At 41.4% G+C, this 26,273-nt stretch overlaps 1 protein-coding gene across 3 annotated transcripts in view; it reads right to left on the bottom strand.

Annotated features, from left to right (window-relative positions):
- Positions 1-730: 730 nt before the first annotated feature.
- The window catches only part of cers4 (ceramide synthase 4), a 42,402-nt gene continuing 16,859 nt past the window's right edge, over positions 731-26,273 (bottom strand). For all 3 annotated transcript variants that reach the window (XM_033047132.1, XM_033047135.1, XM_033047136.1), the window contains exons 2-11: positions 19,154-19,327; positions 17,336-17,453; positions 15,414-15,532; positions 13,558-13,615; positions 11,174-11,224; positions 10,164-10,256; positions 8,507-8,635; positions 6,465-6,571; positions 3,646-3,802; positions 731-2,594 (exon numbers count right to left, since the gene is read on the bottom strand). In XM_033047132.1, coding sequence (XP_032903023.1) covers positions 2,424-2,594; positions 3,646-3,802; positions 6,465-6,571; positions 8,507-8,635; positions 10,164-10,256; positions 11,174-11,224; positions 13,558-13,615; positions 15,414-15,532; positions 17,336-17,453; positions 19,154-19,326 — 1,176 coding nt within the window. In that variant the 5' untranslated portion in view covers position 19,327 and the 3' untranslated portion in view covers positions 731-2,423. The remainder of the gene's footprint in view (positions 2,595-3,645; positions 3,803-6,464; positions 6,572-8,506; positions 8,636-10,163; positions 10,257-11,173; positions 11,225-13,557; positions 13,616-15,413; positions 15,533-17,335; positions 17,454-19,153; positions 19,328-26,273) is intronic.

Raw genomic sequence — 26,273 nt, 5'->3', positions numbered from 1 at the left:
CTAAATCAATAAATTTTCATCATCCAACGTGTTGCTAGACTACCTCAGAGTAAAAAGCACAGTTAGTGCCCAGTACAGTTGATAAGGCAAAGATCAAATTCCAAGGACCTTTCCTAATAGTTGAGCTCTCGTTTCAGAGAAACATCCCTCCCTCCCACACTTCCCCACGCCTTCTCAGGGTATCATTGTGCCTCTTAAATTTTTTGGGTAAAGTCACATCAGGGACAGTTTTATGGTCTAGCCTCCAACCACTGCAGAAACTGGAATATACAACTCAAGATGAAAATTTAGTGGAGTAGCAAGGCAAGCAATATATTGACTGGGTTGCAATTTTTTTGGATAGAATGATAAGCACAGCCACTTTCCCCAATGTTGGGGCAAAGAAAACAATAGTATATACATGGGAGGAAGTGACATCTTGCAGTTTATAGTTTACAGGTCCTTGTTCTTTAACTTGGTTGCCTCAATTGTTCTCATTGTAATAGTAACTACACTTTTAGGAATTTCACAGGCATGAAAGATGAACAAAATGTCAGTGCTGGTTCTTCTTGAGCTTTAATCCCAGGATAACATTTCCCAAAGATTAGCTTCAATCAGAACATAACACACTGGAAATAATCAGCATGTACATTACAGACTCACAACCCAGTCAATTAAGGCACTAGCTATTGTACATACTCAGCTGGCAATTTCTACATTGAAATTCAATGAATGTCAGTCACATTGCAAAAATAATTTAAAATAGATTTATTCAGAACTTACATTATTTCAAAACAAAAACCCGAATTAAACTTTACACGGAGCAGAATCAGGCATTCAGTGTGTGATCGGTTTGGACACTTAATCAAGGACGTGCATTTACAGAGACGTGTACACTTGGATGGTGCAACTAAGACTATCATCTGTACAACAAAGTCACTCAGTCTTAGTATGTCTAAAAGGTGCATTAGCAACTTAAACGCAAAGCAAGAAAGTCAATGGGATGACTTCATCTGTTTTTGTGTGGTCGCATACCCTGCAATGTTTACAGTTACAAAAGCGAATTAAAACGCTCCTGCAAAAAAGTTTTCTACCCTTCAGAATTCAGACTGTACTCAAGAATTATAAAATTGGTCATATAGTTAACATGTCTTGAATGCTTTACAGTGCAAATCCTTTAGGCCAATTGGCTTTGAGCATAACTCGCTTACACACATATGTGGTCAACATTTTAAGTATTTTTCCATCTAAAACTCTCAGATTAGACCAAATCTTTATCATAGGAGGTAAATCCAAGGTTAATCTCATTTACCTGGCGGTCTTGTGTGTTTGGATTTTTTCACCAACAGGAACAATTATTGTTGCTGCCCCTATTCAATTCTGAGTAATCTAACATCACTTCAGTCTTAAACTAAAAAAAAGCACTGAAAATCTATATTCCAACAATAACCATTTGTTGAGTTAAATCTTGTTAAAAATATAAACTTGGCTCCAAATGGTCCTACCCAGGGTGAACCATTTGAAAAGAAATGCTATAGAATGCATACAAACCTTGAAAGAACAGGGTAGAGGTGGATCTATAAATATAGATGAAGTACATCCCTTTTTCATTCAAATGTTGCAATAAAAAGCTCACTGCAACAAGAACATAAATTGCAGTACTTGGACCATCTTATACATAAGCTGCTTCATAGCAACTTGTTGAAATATACAGTAAATGCATTAAATCCAAAATTGGACTCAAATCCATTTTGATATTGTGCCCACAATACTCAACAGAATTTGCAATTCATTGTAGACCAAACAACCACACAAAAGCACACAATACTGCCTCCAAATAAAAACATAAAATGTAATATTAATATTACAAAGATTAAGCACTAACTCAGAAATCACAGTTTGCATTGGGATCTGGATTGCTTTCATACTCTTCCACAATACTCCTTGCAACAGCCTCTGGACTTATGGGTCATGTCACTTTGGGCATCGAGGAACCAATTAAGAACAACGATGGGCGCCAACTTGTATTCACCAAGTCCTAGGGAACTGATGGCAAAACATGCAAGCAGAGAAAACTAGACAGCTCCACAGGTAGATCCAAATGCATTTTGTTTAACGTCAGGTTGCATTTCAATATCAAAGACGATTACCCAAATCCATTCCAGAATTCTTCAATAACATGAAGGCGATATGTAAATCAATAATAATGCATTAAACAATCCACCCATATCCACATCAAAACACTTGAAGTTGAAGATGTGAGATTTGACCAAGAACCATAGTCCTTTGGTGTTTAATTATTGTTTCTATAGTTGAGAGAAAGTGTAGTTTCCTTAATGGGAGAGTGTCAGAACAGGTGGTCGATGGTATAATTGGTGAAAGAACGGATTTTCTTTCAGTAATACCTAGCACTAAATCCGTCCTTAGATGTATATATCCCCCAGCTACCTAGCTTTGGGCAACCTGTTCCTTTCATTCGATTTGCTTTTCATCCCATTTGTTATTTTATTTAGTACACCATTGTGATTGGGAGATGACATAGATTTTGATTCCATCCTTCCATCCTCTTCAGTCCCATCACTTTCATCAGCATCACTCCGTTCATCCTTCTCAACCTTCATCAAACCAAGAGAGAGGATTAATATTTCCAACGTTGCAGTCACGTAGGCTATTTAGACTCCCAAGTTATCTTCTCTGCCCTCTGAGCATCTACATCACTGAAAACTGGAAGCTTTCTAGTCTCAGGCCTGGAGAAAAATGGAACTGTAAAATGTAGAACAGAAAACGACCTTCACTTAACTCTCCTTGTTGAGCACCTATCTAATGGCCATCTCTACCATTTCCTCGCTGGAAAATCCAACATGGAAAATGTACTAAACCAACTGGCTCTTGGAGCTCACATAGGCAAGATCTCCAGTCAGAGAGTACAAGTTCCTTTTCGGAGAACTAGTCCATATTTATTTTTAATTAAATCTCATTATTTGGCTCCCCGCAATGAAACGTGTGTCAGGAATACCAAATGAACAATGGTTCAGGTTTCTATTCATTGGTTCATTTAAGTTTATCATGCTATAAAAAGAGCCTCATTCAGATACAAGATTAGGAGGATCAGAATTTGATAAGTGGACATCAATTCATAAACAAATGGTGGCAAATGCAAGTCGTTCATTGATAGCCATTTGTCAATCTCGCTCAGGGTTATAAATTGAAGATAGCGCACCAAGGGCATAATCTGAAATTGAGATGATTTACAAAGTGATGGAGGTCTGTCTATAGGAGAGAGAAGATAACCAAACAGTCACCATGCAACAACAAAAACAACTCAAATTTAGAATGAGTTAGCATTTGAGGCATCGGGTTCACAACAGATTCTGGCTCCAATTGTCACCATGATCATTCTCATCGAGGCTTTGCATTAATCAACTATAATATAGCAAAGATTCCATGACATTCAACAAGGAGTGGCAGTTTACTGGGTTCTCCCAGAGCATAGATTTTCAAAAAACACTTGGATTCCTTTGCTAAACATGGCTGGCCTTCATGCTCAGGCTCCTGGGGAGAGTTCAAGAATCTATTAGGAAACAGGTCATAAAGTACCCACTCTGGTTATGTAAATGTCATGTCTACCTCATAAATATGTCTACCTCACGAGGTGTAAGTTCTTACCTTTCCAGCAAACACAAATTTTACTGCCATTCTTAGGATGAGATAGGCCCAAAATATGTGCAGAACTTGCAGAACCACCAAGAGAAGGTTGAACAAGTAATAACCAAAGAAAGGCTGGAAAATCTCCATGGAGTAGTACAATGTGGTGTTCATGACCCTGCAAATGAAAAATAAAATTAATGGTAACAAGCAAAATAATATTTTCCCCATTCATCATCAAAATATCACAGTTTCCCCATTCTTAAACCTAGTATTGAAAATCGTCCATTGGTATATGATGCTTGCCTCATCTCAATACCCGTAGGCTTCTAGATGAGACCAAGGGAATGGTGTGGCACGTGAAGGTTATTTCAAAGAGCATGTTTGTTGAAAAGTAGTAAACACTGCCCAGTCCATCATCGGCTCTGACCTTCCTTCCATCGAGGGGATTTATCGCAGTCGCTGCCTCAAAAAGGCTGGCAGTATCATCAAAGACCCACACCATCCTGGCCACACACTCATCTCCCTGCTACCTTCAGGTAGAAGGTACAGGAGCCTGAAGACTGCAACAACCAGGTTCAGGAATAGCTACTTCCCCTCAGCCATCAGGCTATTAAACCTGGCTCGGACAAAACTCTGATTATTAGCAACCACTTTCTGTTATTTGCACTACCAGTTTATTTATTCATGTGTGTATATATTTATATCATGGTATATGGACACATTTATCTGTTTTGTAGTAAATGCCTACTATTTTCTGTGTGCTTAAGCAAAGCAAGAATTTCATTGTCCTATACAGGGACACATGACAATAAACTCACTTGAACACTTGAATCTGCAGCGCAATCAAGTGGGTAAATCCAGGACAGATTTGGCTAGTGTTCCAATTCTTCTAAAATTTTACTCCCAAAGTCTGGTGTTGGAAAGACTTCAGGTTAAGGACAAAATTAGCCAAAAGTAATACGATCACTAGACATAGGAGCAGAATTAGGCCATTGGCCCATTGGGTCCCATCGATTTTCCCTATATCCATTCTCCTGCCTTCTCCCCGTAACCTTTGACAACCTTACCAATCAAAAGCCTATCAATCTCCATTTTAAACACACGCAATGACTTGGCCCCCATAGCCATGTGTGGCAATGAATTCCACAGATTCACCACTATGTCAAAATAAATTCCTCATCTCCATGCTAAGGGTACATCTTTTATTCTGAGGTTGTGCTTGTGCCTTCTGGTCCAAGATTCTCCCACAACTGGAAACATCCTCTCCACATACATCAGCATTTATCTTTATTCCCACCTCATAATAGCAATACATTAATTATAAACAGTCACTTAGGTTTATTGACCATTTGCTCATCTGACATCAGTATAGTTGGTGCATATGCAAGACACAAGGAGGGAAAAGTCCCAGAGATCCAATGTTCTTGATTTGCAGGGGACAACAGAAAAATATAAACAATAAGGTTCACACCTTGCTTCGACCAACACAAGGCAGCCACCAAGCTTATCCAGTCTGGATAATTACCAGTAACATGGTGTAGGAAGAAGCTGCAGATGCTGCTTTACACCGAAGATAAACACAAAGTGCTGGAGTAAGGAATTGGTGACGTTTCGGGTAGAGACCCTTCTTCAGTCTGAAGAAGGGTCTCACCCATTCCTTCTGTCCACACTTGCTGCCTGTCCCACCGAGTTACTATAGCATTTTGTGTCTATCTTCTCATAACATGGTCCTCTCAATTAAACTAGTGTCAGTAGCTGTTGTACCATAAAGGCCCATAAGGTGGTATTGCAGAGTTTATAGTCCAGGTTACTCAGCAGCACCATCCGTGGCATCCGTTTCTGCAGTCCCAACTAATGCTTATTACAAATTGAATATGAGACAGCAGTGAACAGGATTTATTTCTGATTGTTTCGTTTCTGCAATTGAGCCTCTATATTGTAGTGCAGCCTTTACATTTAACATATTTTTTTTAATCAGTAGTTTGTTCTACACACAGTCATCTTTTCCAATAGCTGACAGAGAAAAGTAGATTTCCCCCAGAAAGGCAAGTTTGATTTTCCACAGTTATGATCATCCAGTCTTGTGTTTCTCGAGTCATTTATCCTAGTCCCAAGTTAACTTGGAGGTTTATACAATTGTATCCTGGGGACATATTGCATCCCTCCCAAGGTCAGCCCCCCCCCCCACCCCACCCCATTGCATCTTCAAAACCCTTTCAGATACAACTTCAAACTGAATGACAAAGCACCAATGGAAAACATATGGAAATGTGTTTCCATGATCAGAAAAAAAATCCCTATGCAGGGGATCCAAAATCTCTCACTTTGGGAATTGCAAAGGGGTTCAGGATTTGGGGTATGCAGGGTAAGCTGATGTGAGTGGCAGTTTAATGAGGCTTAGTTAAGATGAGCCCCAGATTCAGAAATTCAAAAGGTATTTGATTATATACTTAGGGCCAGAGTAACAAAGTATAGAAACAGGCCCCTTGGCCCAAGTCAATTATGCTGACCAAGATGTCTATCCGAGCAAGTTCCATATACTTGCGTTTGGTACAAATCTCTTTAAACATCTCTTTAAATCCACGCACCTTTCTAAAAGTCTTAAACATTGCAATTGCACCCACCTCTACAACTTAAATGCAAAGTAATTACATGTCTGAACTATGGAGAAAGTGATGGAAGTACAAACATATTCATTCAGTAATGGCACAGGCATGATGGCCAAAAGCCTCTAATTTCACCTATCCATCCAGTGATTATAAACTCCGAACCCTAATGGACAGTCTCCAATTAGCCCAGTCTGGAAAAGCACTTTTAAACAAAATAGCAATACTCACACTACTGGAAAGATGACAAGTCGTGTTATAATAAATACCAACGCAAAGACCACAAACAGCCCGTCACAGGTCCTTCGCCATCCTGCATAGTTGAACATTTTTGCGCACTGCCAATTTAATAGAGAGGTGATTAATGAAGTAAAATCCATTCTGGAAAAAAACATCCAAATGTGGTTCATTTCAGAAACCTCCCAGAGTACAGGACTGTTAAATATACATTCCAATTAAAGCTTGAAGATCAAAGCCATTGGTCCCAGTTCCCAAGGCAATTACTGTATCACCAGACACCATCACTAGCCAAGCCCACCTTTCAATCCCAGAATCAAGGCTATTCCATTTTCACCTCCATCACTGCTGGTTTCATTTAAAAAAAACATCTTAGTTCATATGTTGAAGCCCTTATGTATTAGATAACCTTCAGATAAAACTATCCCAAAGCTTTCCTAATCATAAATGAAGATAATTCAAAACATTGCTGTCCATGTCTCAAGCTGTACCATTCCATTCACTTTTTGAACTACATTTGTCCCAGATATAGTTACAGCAACTGTGAATCCTCATTGTGTTCAAATTCCTCCCTCCTCCTCAACCTCCAGAAGTTTCTGCATGGTTCTAATTGTGCCCCGATGCAGAACCTTGTGATCCGCCACACTCATTGATGTGGCCACGTGTTCAGTTGCTTGGTGCTCAAGCTCTAGATGTTCCCCACACCTCTCAGACCACCTTGGTATACTCTCCCTCAAACCAAGCCATCAGATTCAAATATGCCTCATTCTCAAACTTTGCCTAACGTTGAGAAGTTTTAACAAAGTAATGTCATTTAATGTTGTTTCAAGTCTATCGTGTGGTTGCTTTGTGATTACGTGATGTGACCTACACCAACGGGCATCATATCATAGGCTTTTGAAACTTCTCAAGCATGGCATAAATTATAGTGGAGTAGGTTTGTCAGTGGCTTCTTGAATATTATAGAATGGGCTTGCATCAGGGTAGAGGATATTAGGGGGGGGGCAGTGCAAAGTGAAATGGGAAGACGAGGAGCAAGGAGTAGTACCGCTTACAGAAAGAGGCCATGGTATCGCCAAATATCTGTTAGAATTGTAAAGCTGTTAATTCCCCAAGGGTTATCAAGCTCTCTGGTAATATAATCATATGTAGTTTTGAATAAAGATAGACTGGATATTATAACGTCAAATTTCCCCCCTCAAAACACTAAAATCTCCAAACACCATTTCTACTTTCTCCCCCTCACAACTACAACTCATTCATCTACAGCTCAACCTCTCAAGTTTAAGAATCTGTGTATGAACCATTGATACTCATCACTTCTGTTCTTATTCCTTCCACCCACCCACAACCTTTTAACCACTGCAGTCAGCTGACCCTAGTTCCAACCGGTGATCACAGCTAATGCCTTTACTATCCAGTGATGTTTGTTGGGACACTGGATGGTACTCCATTGCCATGCACGATACCCTTGTGCCCATCAGTCATTGTTGATCCCTGCAATTGTCTGACCTTAATCAATAACCTTAATATGGCCCATTCTTAGTCACGTGTGTGACAAAAAAAGATGAAAGATTGTGGAACACATCTCTTCTAAATTCTGAAAGCATTGCAGGTACATTGTTTTGGACTGTATACATGATTCATATTTTTTTTCGGTTTATCAATGTTAGTTCAGTGCCAGAGGTCAAGTAGGACTGGTCATGTGTGTGACATCACACGGAAGCATTTTACAAACTCTGTGAATTTTAAAAAAGCCAGAATGTTCATATCTTTAGCAGGCATACATTATAGTTCTGTAGGTAGGAACATAAGCAATGAATAAGATTAATCTCTCTCGCAAGAATTTTTTTTTTTTTTTTTTTTTTAACGTATTACTTTATGCGGTGACGTCTGGTCACGTGTGTGACACTTTGGTTCGCTTTCCAAAGAATGGGCCCATATACAGATTGAGTGAACATCCAATGTGGGTAAATAGACGACATTTGTGGCTGCAGGACTATTTCTGCAGCAGCAGCTCTGCATTAACAACTCACCTCCATTATATAATCGGATGCGTCATGGACCAACATGATTATGGTTCCCACCCGGATGTAATTGGCACTGTAGGAAAAGCCAATGAGAAAGATGGTGGCAACGTGGTGGATCATCTGCTCCTTAAAGTCCTGTAACAGAGGGAAGGGGGTGGGGGGGGGGGGGGGGGGGGGAAATGAACAAATCAACTAGAACTTCATGCCGTTTAGATGGAATTGTAATCAGGTTGAAAGAAGCCATTATCTCCATAGATTGGCTCAGATTCCATACATACAAGATTCAAAAAAGAAAATGCTCTACATACTTTGTACGGCTAACATCTCTAGACTGGGTGTTAAAGAAGGAACTGCAGATGCTGGAAAATCGAAGGTACACAAAAAAGCTGGAGAAACTCAGCGGGTGCAGCAGCATCTATGGAGCGAAGGAAATAGGTAACGTTTTGGCCCGAAACGTTGCCTATTTCCTTCGCTCCATAGATGCTGCTGCACCCGCTGAGTTTCTCCAGCTTTTTTGTGTACCATCTATAGACAGGGGATGTGTCTTCAATAGGAAATTACAACTTTACAAAACGTGCAACTTTATTTCAAAAACCGTGACAGGTTTAATGTCGATGAACAAAAGAACTTCCGTCTGACAATTGCCGAACAGGCCATCGGACCCAAGAAGGACGAGCAATCTTTTTTTTTTTTTTTTTTTTTTTGTCGACTGCAGAAGGGTTCAAAATATTTAACCTGCATTTGTGGAGCTCCTAGTCATGGATATTTCAGCATAAAACGTTACACTGGAATGTATGAGGTGATGCAGATGCCACAAAGAATAGTTCAAAGGTGAATCTGAGTCATTGCATTGTATTGCTACTCCATTTCTCTTAGAAACAGACACAGTTTCCTTCATCCTTCCACTCTTTCTGCATTGTTTGGATTTTAAAATCCAATCGTTGTGGATTTTAATCTATCCTATCTCAACTACATTTTCCAACCTTGTTTGGGCTTGGACTGCCATGCCAGGTTGCTACATGCACTGAACTAATTTCTTAATTGTATGATGCTGAAACGTTCATGTAAACATCACACCCTTCTCTTGAGATTCCATGGTTCTCAAGAGGTCTTGATTTATGGAACTCATCAGGTCAAAGTGAGGTTACATATTCACTTCCAAAATGTGAAAGATTGACATTATGTTTCCAAACCATAGTGATCTTCACCGCAGAAACAATGGAGAGGAGTTTGGTTCAGTCTACCAAAAAAAAACCCCAAGAAAGATCAGATAATGACACATATATTTGTGGATTCAGAGCCAATCTTTCAGTGTCAGAAATCATATCAGATCTGCAACCAGCTTCATTAATCCACTACTCACACAAGAGGAAACGCGCCGCGCGCGCAAGGCTCGAGCGACTTCAACTTCTACTGCAGCACCCACCCAACTGTGTCCCATATGCGGGCGAGTCTCCTGGGGCTGGATCGGTCTCACCAGTCACCTCCGGATCCACAAACAAAAACACTGAAGTCATGGTCTTCTTCGACTACGAAGGACGAACATCAACACTCACACAAACACTTCATATTTACATCTCAGAACGTAACCACTGGCTAGCCCCAATGCAAGAACTTATCGGACTTTAAGATTGAATATCTGATAGATTAACTGGTCACGTACCTTCCTCTTTACATCCAACGAGACTCTTAAGAGCAGAGACCAGTAGAAAGCCATTTCTATCATATAGTACCAATACTGGGAGGGCATCAACACCTGAAACAAAACAGTCATTGTCCAGAGAGTGCAAAATGGGACTAAACTTTGAAACTACAGATTAATAGCAAGATAATAGCAAGAAACAGCTGCCATGATATTTTACATAGCATGTTAAAACACAATACATGGCAAACACTACAAACAATCACAGGGAGAATGGAATTAGCCCATTCTACAACTGGACAGACAACAGGACCTACAAACATCAAGCTGTTTCTGCATACTGATGTACTGCATTTTATCAACACAAGCTTTTGACCACAGATTGAAACAAGTTGAAAGAACCATTCCAACTCAGCTCCAATTCTAAAACTATTCCAAGGTTTTCCATCCATCGTTGCTTTTTACATGAATGACTTTAGTTGAGATTTCACAAACCAGTTTTCAGTTTGAGTTTAGTTTATTGTCACGTGTACTGAGGTACAGTGAAAAGCTTTCGTTGCATGCTAACCTGACAGCAGAAAGGCAATGCATGGTTACAATTGAGCCATCCACAGTGTACAGATACAGGATAAAGGGAATGATTAGTGCAAGATAAAGGTATAGTTTCGACCTCATTTGCTCTGGCCATCCCATATTATAAAATATATTTCAAATGCCATGCCCATGCAAAGCAAGAATCTCAGAGGTCTAGTCCAGTAATGGCAATCACTACAATCCTTTTTAGAAATCGGCAAAGAACCCCAGTTCCTTCATTTTTTGTTGTTGATGCCCTTTATGTTTTGTGGTAGATGCTGCATATGCCCCCTGGCTCCAATGTGACATTCAGCCAGAGGGGAAGTGACAAAGATGATCAGCAGTGAAATCCAAATGTGGCGACCTTCAGCTTGGTGTTGATTTCACATCATTGCATCAAGGCAAGATATAATCTCTAGAATTAATTAATTAATCAATTTGAGGCTGTGAGTACATACTTGCCGAGGATATCCTTTCCAACACTCCTGTTGATTCCAGAACCAGGGTTTCTGAAAAACAAGTGGCAATGACTGGCAACTAATTTGATTAGGTGGATGAAGCAAGTATTAATAAGTGAACATTGTAAATTCATTAGAATTATTCCTTGTATTATGAGTATAAATTGGTACATTAATTGGTAAATAAAAACTGGTTAAGGGGCGGCATGGTGGCGTAGTGGTAGAGCTACTGCCTTACAGCGCTGGAGACCCACGTTTGAGCCTGACTACAGGTGCTGTCTGTACGGAGTCTGAACTTTCTCCCCGTGACCTGCGTGGGTTTTCTCACAGAGATCTGTGGTTCCCCCCCACACTCCAAAGACGTACTGGGTTGGCTTGGTATAAATGGAAAAAATTGTCCCTAGTGTTAGTGTGCGGGGGATCGCTGGTCGGTATGGACTCGGTGGGCCGGTGTCACTGCTCTCTCCAATTTAAACTAAAGTAATTGGCTAAACTTCATTTCTTTCGTGTAACTAACGCGGACATGCTGGGTTTAACCAACTAATGCAGACTTTTCTTGATTTACCCTCGAGCATCTTTACTATGATGTAGCATGCCCTCTACTATGCTCCCAGCAATTGGATGAATCCTGGAACCTTCAATGTTGTATAATGATGTTACTTACAGGTTAGCATTGTAAAGATTTGCCCAGAATGCTAGAGAAACACTATCCACACAAGTTCTGCCCCCTTCCTTCCATTTTAGGTTATTTCCTTCAGATTGCACAATGGCAGAGACACATTCTGCCACGTTTTTGAGCAGTTTCTGTCAAACAGCAGTTTGGGAGGATGATGCAAAATAGATCTCAGTTCTGATGGGAGCTCCAGCTGGGAGATCTACAACTGAAGCTACCCTTTAGCCCTGCAATATGTTATGAGAAACCATTCATTATTTCCACTTGACCTACCTTTTCTCCCTTTTTGGAAAAAGAAATGCACTAGCTATTTAATTAGGCAAGATCATCTAAAGTTTACATAGTTGGACATTTTCCACACAGTAGCATTATAATAGACCAAGTCTAGCATTCTGTACGATACCCCAGTGTGGTGGGATGCCGTAGCTTGCTTGGTGCAGGAGTGAGGAAGGCTGCATTTTACCAAGCCCTATAAAGCAGAGAGATGTGGCCTTCATCAATAATCTGCAGAACTGGCGACCTCAGCTAGAGTTGTGTTTAAGAAAGAACTGCAGATGCTGGAAAAATCGAAGGTAGACAAAAATGCTGGAGAAACTCAGCGGGTGAGGCAGCATCTATGGAGCGAAGGAATAGGTGACGTTTCGGGTTGAGACCGAAGGGTCGCGACCCGAAACATCGCCTATTCCTTCGCTCCATAGATGCTGCCTCACCCGCTGAGTTTCTTTCAGCTAGAGTTGTAGTAGGATGTAGATTGAAGAGAGAAAGCAAGGGCTATCTGAAGTTAGAGAAGTCAATGTTCATACCGCTGGGGTGTGAACTACCCATGCAAAATGTGAGGTGCTGTTCCTCCAATTTGCGCTGGGCCTCACTCTGACAGTGGAGGAGGCCCGGGACAGAAAGGTCATATTGGGAATGGGAGGGGGTTATAAAGTGCTGAGCCAACGAGAGGTTAAATTGGGAATGGGAGGGGGAGTTGAAGTGCTGAGCCACCGGGAGACCCACTATTGAAAGCAGAGGTTCTACAAGGCAGATAGTGCAATCATACCCAGCAAGTAGCCTCAGAATGCAGGACACTGCTAGTGGCAGTGCTGTTTGGAAAGGAATGTATATTGGCAATAAAATCTGACTATACCCATTGTTTAAATTAAGTCGTTGACCATGAAAGATTGCTATATCTGCTGCCAAACAACTAGCAAAGCACCAATTGAAATGCTTCATGAAGTCTTTGACTTCAAGAACTATGGCTTGCCATTTTCTTTGCCAATGTCCAGCTGTTTGATTTTTTTTTAAACTAGGTGTGGCCATATTCAACAAGCAACATTTTCCAATGTAGAAAATAGACACTACAATGCAATTATCTATCCATAGCAATTCCACAAGAAAGTGAGGGTGAGGGGGGGTGAGTGAGGGGGGGGTGGGTGGTGGTGAGGTGGGGGGGGGGGTGTGGGGGGGGGTGTGAGGGGGGGGGTGAGGGGGGGGGGGGGTGTGAGGGGGGGGGGGTGAGGTGGGGAGGGGGGGTGAGTGAGGTGGGGGGGGGTGAGGGGTGGGGGGGGGGGGGGGTGGTGAGGGGTGAGGGGGGGGGTGAGGGGGGGGGGGGGGTGAGGGAGGAGACAGTTTCTGGAACTGGGTTTGCCAGATATTTAAAAAGCTGGACCACTTTCCAACAGGTACACAGCTAATGATGCAGCCAAAATAAATAATTGATACTTACATCAAGCAGCACACAAAGCCCATGGATAAAAGCAAGCAGGTAAAATGCAAATCTCCAACTGCAACAGAGAAGAGATGTAGGTGATCCCATCTTGGTCATAAGGTGCTAAAGTCAGTCAAAGTAATTTAACAATTCATTAAAGGTGAATTTATTTTTCAAATTAAAGCATAGAGGTCATTTTTGATAGCCTTGTGAAAGGAAATGTCAAAAGTGTCCTTCAGGGAGGATGTCAAATGACACATTATGAGTGACAGACCATATTTTTGGTGCAAGCAGCAACATAAGTATTGGATTGTAATCAATACAAAATTCTGGTGGGGACGTGTGAGGCTCATAATTGGCAAAGCTATTAGGAATTACCATTCTTTTTGTTTAAACAATAAGTAGTTGGAATGTTTTGGTAATTGCTATTGAAGAGACCAGTGTGTGTAAAAAGTGGTGAAGTGCTGTGAATATGACCAAGCTTTGCAGATATTCAGTACAGTGGGATAGATTTTGCATGGCACCAGAAAAAAGCTGGAACAGGAAAAAAAAAACTGAATGGCCTTCCGGTTATTAATTTATAGGTTACACACTCTTCTCACTTTCCAAACCTCCCCATTATTTTCAACAAACACACAGTAGAGGGAATCCACTAATATTCAGGCTTTGCATTAAAAAAAACCTCCAGAAGTTTGTAAGAGAACACAGAGAGAAGATTTGTTGTGCTGATAGTATATCAAACCTCAAGCAGATTAGATTGGAGTCAGAGCCATCAGTGCAAAGTCAAAAGCCGATATAAATAAATTGAACAAAGTAATTGACCTTTCAAGTAATTGGCTCGTCACAGCGAGGATTTAGGGAGCAATTCTCATGTCCTTGAAGAGCACAAATAAACAATCCTATCGGTGAAGCTGACATTCGGAGGCTGCCACAGTAATTAAATGAGAGTTAAAACTTCTACCCTCAGGGGAATGTCACGCTGGGCACCAGCTCTTCCTTGGGTAAAGGTTACAGGCACAGCTGGTGTCCTCTGGATTCCCAATTTTGAGCCGTTTATAGAGGGCAAGCTCACAAGGAAAGAAATGGGATGTCTTACTAGTCTGTGACAGCCACGTTTTACAGTCTTGGCTGGAATACGTTAATCCAATACATTAGTGTGGCCGGCACAGTGGCGCAGCAGTAGAGCTGCTGCTTTACACTGCCAGAGACCCGGGTTCGGTCATGACTGCGGGTGCTGTCTGCACAGAGTTTGTACATTTTCCTCATGACTGCGGGTGTTTTCTCCGGGTGGTCCAGTTTCCTCCCACATCCCAAAGACATGCAGGTTTGTTGGTTTATTAGCTTCTGTAAATTGTCCGCTAGTGTGCGGGACGATTCTCTCATTTCCCTTTCTCCCAACTCTCAGGCCAACTGGTCCATGCCAACCAAGACGCTCAGTGCAAGGATTCTTCAGCCGCAAAAGCACCAAGGTAAACAATAAAGGAGCAATTCAATGTTTGGAAATAGATGGTAGAATGAAACCAGCGGTTATTCTACCTCCCTCCAAACTTAGAGGGCAGAAATTTCAGTGAAAAATACTTTTAACATCGACCCATTGATTTAGCGTGAAGAATGGATCCTGTACTTTCCTGCCTGAACACAGATGACCTTGCACCAGATGCCACCTTTTAGTTTTCAAGACTTATTTTATCATGTGTAAAAACACAGTCAGGCAGAGGAAAGGCCAAGTCAGAAATGTCAGAATTTGAATGAACCATCTTATTAATTTTTGGGAACTAGCAGGTTGACTCCAAAGAGAGTCTATCTATGCCTTCTTTGATATTGGACTCATGCTATTGCCATTCTTGATATTGTTGCTTCAGTGTCTTTTGTACCTGGCCTCACAGAATCTCTGCGTGATGCTGGGTCTGTCCTGATTCCTTCGGTTCCGAAACCATACCTTCACCTCTTGAATTGAAATGCCACACTGTTTGGCAAGAGCAAGAAGATCATGCTGCAACACAAAGGAGCAGAAAACATGAAAGCCCCACCCCATCATACCTTTGCAACATAACTGATACTAACAAATGGTCCAGTAATAAACAGCCCATTGCCAAACTGATAGAAAAGACTGAGAGTTGCTAATTGTCCCTTAATCTTCTCAGTCCTGGGACACTGCAACTTGTCTGTCAAATCCATTGGCCAATGGACTATATAGGAATGTAGAAGCAAGTAACTGCAGATGCTGGTTTACCAGAAAAGGTAAAGTGCTGGAGTAACTCAGCGGGTTAGACAACATCTCTGGAGAACCTGGATAGGCTGGGTTCTGGGGACTCCTTGGGAAGGACACGACTCAAAATGTCACCCATTGAGTTTCTCTAGAGATGCTGCCTGACCCACTGAGTTACTCCAGCACTTTGCGTTTATTGGACTGTAAAGCAAGTCTCGTTGACTGCTCAGAGCAAACCTACCCGGATTTCCCATCAACGAGTTGGATAAATGTTTGTCCTGTCATCACATTTTTAATATCCTTTGACAAGTGGGGAAACTTCAGTAATTAAACTAGTTACTCTTTTGTAAATCTGCTTTTGTACCCATGGAACGCCAACACAACAGGAACTTAACGCCAGGCCCGAGCACAGAGAGAAGGCCTGCAGTACGGCATCTGGCTGTTCCTCAATAAAAGCGGAATTCAAAGCATTCACTCATGAAAAGTCAAAGTCATTCCGTTACTGCAAGGGACAGCATGGCGGAGAGCCAGTCGTGAACACCACCACTCTGTATAATCCTCGATCTCACGTGGAATTTTGTTCCAAAGGAGTCAGGTTACCAGTCAAGAATACAGTTGAATCATTTATAAAACAGACCTAGGTTTTGAAAATATCACCATCGGAAATTGTGGCTCATGTTTAATGGTATAAACCACTGATGGGCTACACCAAACATAAACTGGACTGCAGCTTGCTGTATCTGGTAAGTGGATTAGACAAATTGAGTTGGAATGGCCCAAGATGGAAAACAATGTTGGTTTGGAAGATGTTGTCATCGCTATTCTCCCCACTTATGCAGCCACGATCTTTTCAAAAATAGATGAAATCCACCAATGTTATATTGTGGAATTAATTAGCGTTCTGTAGGTCTGGCTAATCAATTTTATGTAAGCAAGGATGCCTGACTTTGTAATAGGATTGCCAGTAATCTGCCTTCAGAACAAGGAAGAGATTATTTATGCATATATAGATTTACCCAGTTGTATCCCCGATTCCATGGGCCAGAACTTCCAAAAGATCGACTGGGCAATGCACTATATTCTAATTGGAAGTTGTCAATTCCCCCGTGCCATTTGTCTAAGACTCACTGGTCGGGAGGGGAATGGGGAGTGCAGGGGAGAGATAAGTTTTTGCCTTCCATCACAGCGAGGAGGAGATGCGCTGTGATGGATGTTTGTGTAAATTGTGTTGTGTCTTGGTTCTTTCTTGTGTGTATGACTGCAGAAACAACATTTCGTTTGAACCTCAATGAGGTTCAAATGACAAATAAATTGTATTGTATTGTCACCAGGACTCAATAAGTGGAATTTCTGACCCTCGAGTCAGCAGAATACCCTGCCCACCGTGATTCAGGCATCATTGACTGTTAGCACACCTGATCTGACAGTCTGAGGTACATTCACTAATCAGGTTACAAATCTCCCATCACTAGAGCTGCCAGTTTGCTGATAAATCCTCTTTCAATATGAACCATTTTGGCAGAGCCTCCAAACCTCTGTTGCATTGAAGGTCCCATCCCAAGTTGCAATGATATTAAACTAGCCCACCTCTTTCGGACAAGTATTCTTTGTTGTATAAACCTTCTCCAGGGCAGGCTTTGGGGGCACTTTTCTTCTTATTTTCTCCTTTACGCCCATGTGCTTGCTCAGAGGTACAGCAATCCACCTAGATTGGCAGAATAGATAAGACATCACCATAGTAACTGCAATTAACAGTTTTTCAGATACTTTGCATTTAGCTAGAGTTTAACTCAGAGTTTAAAATGTGACCATCTTTATTGCAAGGCACATGCTATCCAGAGTATTCTCTTCAGTTAAGTTCTGACTGTATTACAAGCTCCAATGCAAAGAGTCAGCACCATAGTTGGGACTTGAGAATCTTAATACAATACACCCTCAATTTTCTTCACTAAGTTTGTGCATTAAAGGGTTAAGGTCCTGTCCCACTTCCCCGAGTTACTCACAAACTCTCCCGAGGTGGTGAGTAACAGGTGCTGTCTGCACAGAGTTTGTACGTTCACCCAGTGACCGCTTAGTTTTTCTCTGGGTGCTCCAGTTTCCTCCCACACTCCAAAGATGCGCAGGTTTGTTGGTTAATTAGCTTTTGTACAAATTGTACAAATTCTGGTGTGTAGGATAGTGCTGGTGTATGCGGTGATTGCTGGTCAGCGCAGACTCGGTGGGCCGAAAGGTCTTTTCCCATGCTGTATCTCTATAAAGTCTAAAGGAGCATTTCATATCCTCAGGGTAATGATAAAGAACAAGATCCAACTTCAATCTGTCCATCTCCATTTTGTCAAAACTAGTAAATAGCCAACCTGCCCATTCATGTTGATTTCAAACCATTTTTGTTCTCAATGTTCAACCCTGCTATGGGGAAATGAACAAGATCAGACAATCAGACAGCCTTTGCACCCTGGCCCACTTCACTGGCCATCAATGCTAATATGATACAGCTTGAATAACCCAAGCTCTTGATCCCAGCCTGATAAAGACAGGTTAAAATTAATCACATGTATTAATGTTTGGGCTTCAAAAGAATACATTTCTTTACTAGGATCTAAAGTTTTTTTTAGTACAAATTGATCTGTTCACTCTTTCTCCACAGCTCAATTTTTGAATCCTCACACTTTGTTTGCCCCCTCTTCCTGCAGTAATAGGTTGTTGAAAATCAAGAGGTTATCATTTGAACTCTATTTCCTTTTCCATTCTCTTAAGCTTCGATGACACCCAGACACCGGTCATAGACTTAACAAGCACCAACTCTTCATTTATCAACAAGCACCAACTCTTCATTTATCAACAAGCACCAACTCTTCATTTGTTGTCCTACAGTTCAAAGCAACTCAAATCCCTTAGTATGACTTACGATTAAAAATGTTTTAAAAAGTGTAAGGCAAAAGCTTTTGGGCTAAACCAAGGGTTCCCAACCTTTGTCGTCCCGTTTACCCCAGGCAACTTTAATAGCACATAACAATGTTATTTCACTTATTCATGAACTAATGTTGAACAGATACCGGTATACCAGAACCAAACACAATCAGTCAATGAGAAAAAAATGTACAAATCCAGAATCAACAAATTTCCCCTCTGGGTCAGCAAAATTTAAATTTACCCCAGGTTGGGAACCCTTGGGCTAAAGTATTATTCTATAAGATGTCAATATTTATAGCCACTTTATTAAAGATGTCGACCTCTATATACAACTCATTTTTTTCATCAATCATGCCTATGCATTTAAAAAAGATACAAATAAACATTTTCTAAGTGAGCGATTAGTTTGACCTCAACTGTATATTAGCAATTATAACCATACAAAAACAAAAAGAGCGAGAATAGAACATCAGTGAGCTGGTTCCAATCTACCTTTCATAGAGGAATCGGAGAATGACAAACACAACTGCGTATGGAATGGCAATGAGAAGGTCACGAGGTTGAGGATATAGGGCATGTTCAGAACTTTCCAGATCATCCCATGTGATTCCTGGCGGGAGCCAGTATTCATGGTGCCACAGCCACTTGTAAAAGACAGAAGCCATCCTAGAGATAAGAAAAGTCAAGCAGACGTTAGTACTGACTCATTTTATAATTGGTGATAGACACAAAATGCTAGAGTAACTCAGCGGGACAGGTAGCATCTCTGGAAAGGAGGAAAGAGTGATGCTTCGGGTCGAGACCCTTCTTCAGACGACCGAGAAACGTCACCCATTCCTTCTCTTCAGAATGCAGCCTGTCCTTTTTTTTTTGCACTCGTTATGATCACCCGTTATGTTAAACCAGATACTTGTATGCCACTTGAAGAACTTATTTTGTCATTGAGAATGCAGCCTGTCCTGCTGAAATACTCCAGCTTTTTGTGTCTATCTCCGGTGTAAACTAGCATCTGCAGTTCCTTCCTACACAATTTTACAATAGGTTCTGGTAAAGCAAAAAAAACAATGCTAGATATACTCAGTAGGTCAAGCAGCATTTAAGAAGAAAAAGGTAATGTTTTAGGTTCATTATCTTAGTTGTTGACTCTAAAAAAAAATTTGCGTTGAAATTAGAATATATCACAGAAGGGAACACATTCAATCTCAAAGGTAGACACAAAATGGTGGAGTAAGCCAGCGGGTGAGGCAGCATCTCTGGAGAGAAGGAATGTGCGACATTTCGGCTCCAGACCCTTCAAGGTCTCGACTCGAAACGTCACCCATTCCTTCTCTCCAGACATGCTGCCTAACCTGCTGATTTACTCCACCATTTTGTGTCTACCATCGATTTAACATAGAAACATAGAAAATAGGTGCAGGAGTAGGCCATTCGGCCCTTCGAGCCTGCACTGCCATTCAATATGATCATGGCTGATCATCCAGCATATGCAGCACCTGATTTAAACCAGCATCTGCAGTTCTTTCTTAGTCATTCAATCTCAAGGCATTGAGAGAATAGTTCCCAACACAGGTCAATATAGTCTGTGTGAGAATATTCAGTATTAGTTTTTTGTTTTTGTTTTTAAAGACTTTCATTAAAACAACAAAACGGACTTTAATCCCATTGTTCTACACCAATGTATCCGTACAAGTTGTAGGTGTACACAATAACATTTTACACAACACGATTTTCCTTTTAACAGATCAGTCTTTGAATTTAAAGAATCAGACATTTCTACAGATGACCCACTTGGTAAAAAACCCAAGTTAGGTGACCAGGCCAGACAGTTAAACTATGCAAGGGTCTGATCACCAGGTAAAAGACAATGCAGGAATAGGTCATTTTCCACTACCATCTCCATTCCCCATGATTACAGTCATAATCACAAATCTATCCATCTCCGTTTTGAAATGAACTTTTTGACTGAGTCGCCAAGGTAAAGATTCCAAACAGTCACCATCCTGAGCGAAGCAACTTCTCACTTCAAGTGTCAACACGTCCCAGTTTAATACACCTGAATAAAAGAGAATATCATCCCTGCAAGCAACCTGCCAAGCCCTGAAATTAAGTTTCAGTGATATCCCTTCTAGTCTTTGTCCTCTCCTTATACAGAAGGCCTGTCATATCTTGGGAATTCCCGAGATGGCGGGACTGTCATATGTTGAAAGAATGGAGTGACTGGGCTTGTATACATTGGAATTTATAAGGATGAGAGGGTATCTTATTGAAACATAAGATTATTAAGGGATTGGACAGGCTAGAGGCAGGGAACATGTTCCTGATGTCGGGGGAGTCCAGAACCAGAGGCCACTGTTTAAGAATAAGGGGTTGGCCATTTAGAACAGAGAGGAGAAAATACTTTTTCCACCCAGAGTGTTGTGAATTTGTGGAATTCTCTGCCTCAGAAGGCAGTGGAGGCCAATTATCTGGATGCTTTCAAGAGAGAGTTAGATAGAGCTCTAAAAGATAGCGGAGTCAAGGGATATGGGGAGAAGAGAGGAACGGGGTACTGATTGTGGATGATCAACCATGATCACAGTGTATAGCGGTGCTGGCTTGAAGGGCTGAATGGCCTACTCCTGCAACTTTTGTCTATTGCCTTGAACCATCCCTCTGTACATTTGTGCTTCAGCAAAAATAGTCCACAAATACTGTGTAGTCTCAAGGGCCTGTACAGTTGCAATAAAACCTACTCCTGTGTGATCATCGCATTTGTCTTCCACATCTCTCTGTAACTGTACTGTATTTTTGTACAAGTGTCCCTCATTCTCTTTGAACATTACACATTCTTTCATTCAAAAGTAATTCAGATGTTTCTGCTTTGTGTATTTACCAGCACGTGCCTGGATTAGGGGGGCCATTAGCGACAGGGAAAGGTGGGGGAGGCCTGAAATAAGTCTACATGATCATGAGGGACATAGATAGGGAACTTGGTCAGAATCCTTGCAAAAAAATATACCAGAGACATACCTTTAAGGTGAGAGGGGCAAAGTTAAGAGAAATGGGGCATGTTATTATTAATGTATTATTTTATAGTACCTGGAATACGTTGCATGGGTGATAGCTGAATCAGATACACTAGTGGCATTTAAGAGACTTTTGGATGGACATATGGATATGCAGGGAATGGAGGGATATGTTTTATGTGCTGGAAGACAAGTGATATTCCTGACTTAGTGTTTGGCACGGACATTGTGTGCTATTCAATGTTCTAAGTGTAAAGCGAATTACTTCATTTTATATATTTTTTCATGTTATATAATAATCTTGAATTCCCTTTACATCTTCCACTGTACTCAATCCCATCTAGTTTTGTGTTGGTCACAGAACTATTAACCCAAACATTTCCCAATTTACACCAGATAGTACCCAAGAGAGGAACTTTTAGGCTTTCATCTCGTGCACAACAAGGCTAAGTTGAATAATCAGATGATGAGATGTGCCAGGATTAGATTTGGCTCCAAGATATTAGACAAATTGAATTCAAAGCCCTGTCGAGGAGTAAGCACGAGTAAATCAATGTTCAAACTTCAAATGGTACTGGAAACGTGAAACCACAATTCACTAAGGACATGCAGAGGTCAAAAGCAAAATAGTACCGGATAAGCTTACGTGCTAATCTACTTCTCACTAGCCCAAATTCAATTAAGACATTTATGCAATTACTCCTGCCAGAAAATACAATAATACTCACCATATTCACTTACAATAATTACATGCCACTTCCACCAAGCTTCTTGATGAACCAGTTCGTTCATGTCGAATTTCCTCATCTGGTAATATTTTGACACTAGATGGAGAGCCTTGCTTTCAACATCGGATTGCTCAAACAATCCAATGCTGGTTACACTGGAAATGGTTGCCCTCAAGTATATTTTAGGGGTTGTTTTCGGTGTCCAATGGCTCAAGAACATGTTGGCGCAGTGGTAGAGTTGCTGCCTTACAGTGCCAGAGACCCGCGCTCGATCCAGACTACAGATTCTGTCTGTACGGAGTTTGCACGTTCTCCCCGTGACCGCGTGGGTTTCCTCCGAGATCTTTGGTTTCCTCCCACACTCCAAAGAAGTACGGGTTTGTTGGTTAATTGGCTTGGGTTTGTATACTTGGTTCAAGTGTAAATTGTCCCTGGTACACAGAAATGCTGGAGAAACTCAGCGGATGTAGCAGCATCTATGGAGCGAAGGAAATAGGCAACGTTTCGGGCCGAAACCTTCTTCAGACTCTAGTTGTCCCTAGTGTGTGTAGGATAATGTTAATGTGCGGGGATCACTGGTCGGTGCAGATTTGGTAGGCCGAAGGGCCTGTTTCCATGCTGTATTTCGAAACTAAACATGTGGACTCACGAGTGTGGCATCAAGCCATGGCACACAAAAAAATGGTATCATCTCAAACAAAACCATTGATGTGACTGCACAACAAGAGCCCATAAATTCTGTGCCAGTCTTTTATTAGAGCAATCAGTGTCTTACTTTTTCCCGATTTAAATAGTTCAGCAAAATTTGCTTAAATGCAAAGAATATTGATAGCTGTTTCCAGAATTGCCAGTAAATTTGGAAACTTAGGCGAAAAAAAGTTACGATTTCTACATCTGCCACTAAAATTGCTATTATGTATACTCAGATTCTTCTCGTTTCGTCTTCTTTCCCACAACCCCCTCCCCCTCCCACTCACTAAAAGAGTAACTTTGTTCTCATGTATTAATCGGTACACGCTGCAATTGTTATCTCTCACCTGCTGAGTTTGTCGAGCACTTCATGTTTCTTTCAGATTTTCAGCATCTGCAGCTTTCTTGATTTATTTAAATAGATTAGGATTTTATTAAAGCTTTGATATTTCAGCTTCTACCTTTAAGGAGCATGCAACCTTTGTTGCAGCTGCACAAGTTGGGATATCTTGTTGCATGCTCGAGTCATTGGTGAGACTGCACCTGGAATAGTGCGTGTAATTCTGATCATGTTACAAGGTTGTGATTAAGCTCGAGAGTGTGCAGTAAATGTTCACGGTTGTTGCAAATATGGGCAAGTGGGGCTAGCTCTGGGAGGCAGCTTGGTTGGTATGGATGTATTGGGCCGAAGGGCCTGTTTCCATTCTGTCTGACAATAACGGGTTTAAAACAAGAGCTACAAATTACAATTATTTCCTTATTTGCCACCATAAGATACACTGTGTTCAGCTGCTTGGACAATTTGATGCCGCCACAGTTGCTAGGCGCTGATTTTATTGAACCGACACCAAACTGCAACACATACCCGAAAAGGAACAGAAGAAACAACATTGGAAGAACCCAGAGCTTGAAGCAGCATCTGTCGAGGCCAAACCTGACATTTCAGTTAGGACACTGCATCAGGACCGACACAGATTCCTGCATCTGCAGCCTCTTGTCACCATAAAAAGGGATATTCTTGCCACAGATTGTTAAGTCTTCACTATCTGCTACGAATGCTGCATTTATGCCATTGGCCACCTGGTATATTTTGTTTTGTTTCTCGTGATTTGCTCTGGCCCATTTGTATTTTATTTATTTTTTAATTTGTTCAGCAATATCCCAATACATTCCCAAAGTAGGACTCTTGTCACTTTGGACATTCCCACAATAATACCGGGTCATTATTCACCTTATTTGGGGAGTGTATCCTCCCTGCAGCTTTGGGAGCAAGTGTCCAGTCAAAGCTTGGCTCCCATCTGATGCTCCGCCATCTTGCCTTGCTCCAGCGCTGGGCTGCAACGACAATGCCGATTGGCTGTGGGCAGTTGCCTGGGGTTGCCATGGCGCCGCTAGGCCCAGGGCTCTCTCGCACGCCCCCCCATTCCACTTGACCTCCCTGCAAGGGTCCCATTCCAATCAACTTTCGCCAGATGCCCTCTCATGCCTATGTAGTCACATTTACTCATCGGGAATACGGACATATCCAGTTTAGTTTAATCTCAAATAGATAGATAGATAGATAGATAGCCTTTTATTGTCATTCAGACCGAAGTCTGAACGAAATAGGAATTAACTTTCAAAAGACGCGCGTTTCACCATAAAACATAGAAACATAGAAAATAGGTGCAGGAGTAGGCCATTCGGCCCTTCGAGCATGCACCGCCATTCAATATGATCATGGCTGATCATCCAACTCAGTATCCTGTACCTGCCTTCTCTCCATACCCCCTGATCCCTTTAGCCACAAGGGCCACATCTAACTCCCTCCTAAATATAGCAAAACAACATCAAATATGATATATTTTGCCTGGATACTGCCTCAAAGGGACAAACCACTTACAAGATAGACACAAAATGCTGGAGTAACTCAGCGGGACAGGCAGCATCCCTGGAGAGAAGGAATGGGTGCCGTTTCGGGTCGAGACCGTTCTTCAGACTGATGTCAGAGGAGAGGGCTATCCAATTTAGTTTAGTTTAGAGATACAGTGCGGAAACAGGCCCGTTGGCCCACTGACCTGCGATCCACACACATTAACACTATCCCACACAAACTGGGAACAATTTGCACGTTATACCAAGCCAATTAATGCACAAACCTGTACATCTTTGGAGTGTAGGAGGAAACCAAAGACTGGAGAAAACCCATATGGTCACGGGGTGAACGTACAAACTCCGTGCAGACAGCACTTGTAGTCAGGATCGAACCCAGGTCTCCGTTGCTGCAAGACAGTAACTCGACCGCTGCACCACCATGCTGCCGATTTAATCATCTCCCTCTCAAATTACAGGGAAAATTGCAATTGTCTTATGAGGAAAATATTAAATAGGAATCCGACAGGTAACCTTTTCACACAAAGGGTGGTGGGTGTATGGAACAAGTTGCCAGAGGAGGTAGTTGAGGCAGGGGCTACCCCAATATTTAAGAAACAATTTGACAGGTATATATATAAAACAAGTTTGGAGGGATATGAACCAAATGCAGGCAGGTGGGACTCATTTCATCAAAATAATATTAAAGACTTTCGTAGCATAAGCTTTTACCTCAATGTTGCCACCTTCAGATCAAAATACATTGGAAAAATGAAATGCCAGAGCCCAAATCTCTTTAACATTTTAAATAATAAAGGAATGGGAATTTAGTTAATTGAATGAACAGCAATAAGTATAACAAAGTATCATTTACTCCTTACACAAGGCTAACAGAATATCAAGTCATTTAACAAGAAGAAACACAGAAATGAATGGCTCTTGGGCAAAATAGAGGATGAAAATTTGTACGTGGACCCTCTAGATCAGTGGTTCCCAACGTGGGGCGTACGCCCCACAGGGGGGCAAGTGGTGATTTTTTAAGGGCTTGGCAGGCATTTGATTTTTTAAGGGTGTTTCAGTTAACATATGTTTTAGATTTTCCAACTTAATGTTTATTTTGATGTTCATTTTTCATTTTACTTCCATTTCTTTTTTTTTTACCCAATATTCTTTTTTTGCTCGTTCTTTCTTTGTTGCTTTAAACACATGGGGGGGGGGGGGGGGCATCAGGATTTTAGAAGTGATTAGGTGGGGCATGGCCAAAAAAAGGTTGGGAACCACTGCTCTAGATACACCTGGATTAAAGATTGTTAACTTGGAAGAGGCTTGTTGGACTCT

This window comes from Amblyraja radiata, chromosome 29 (genome assembly GCF_010909765.2).
Source record: "Amblyraja radiata isolate CabotCenter1 chromosome 29, sAmbRad1.1.pri, whole genome shotgun sequence".
NCBI classification, from domain to species: Eukaryota; Metazoa; Chordata; class Chondrichthyes; order Rajiformes; family Rajidae; genus Amblyraja; species Amblyraja radiata.
Note: the sequence above shows the minus strand (reverse complement) of the source record. Positions and strands in the feature narration are given on the sequence as shown.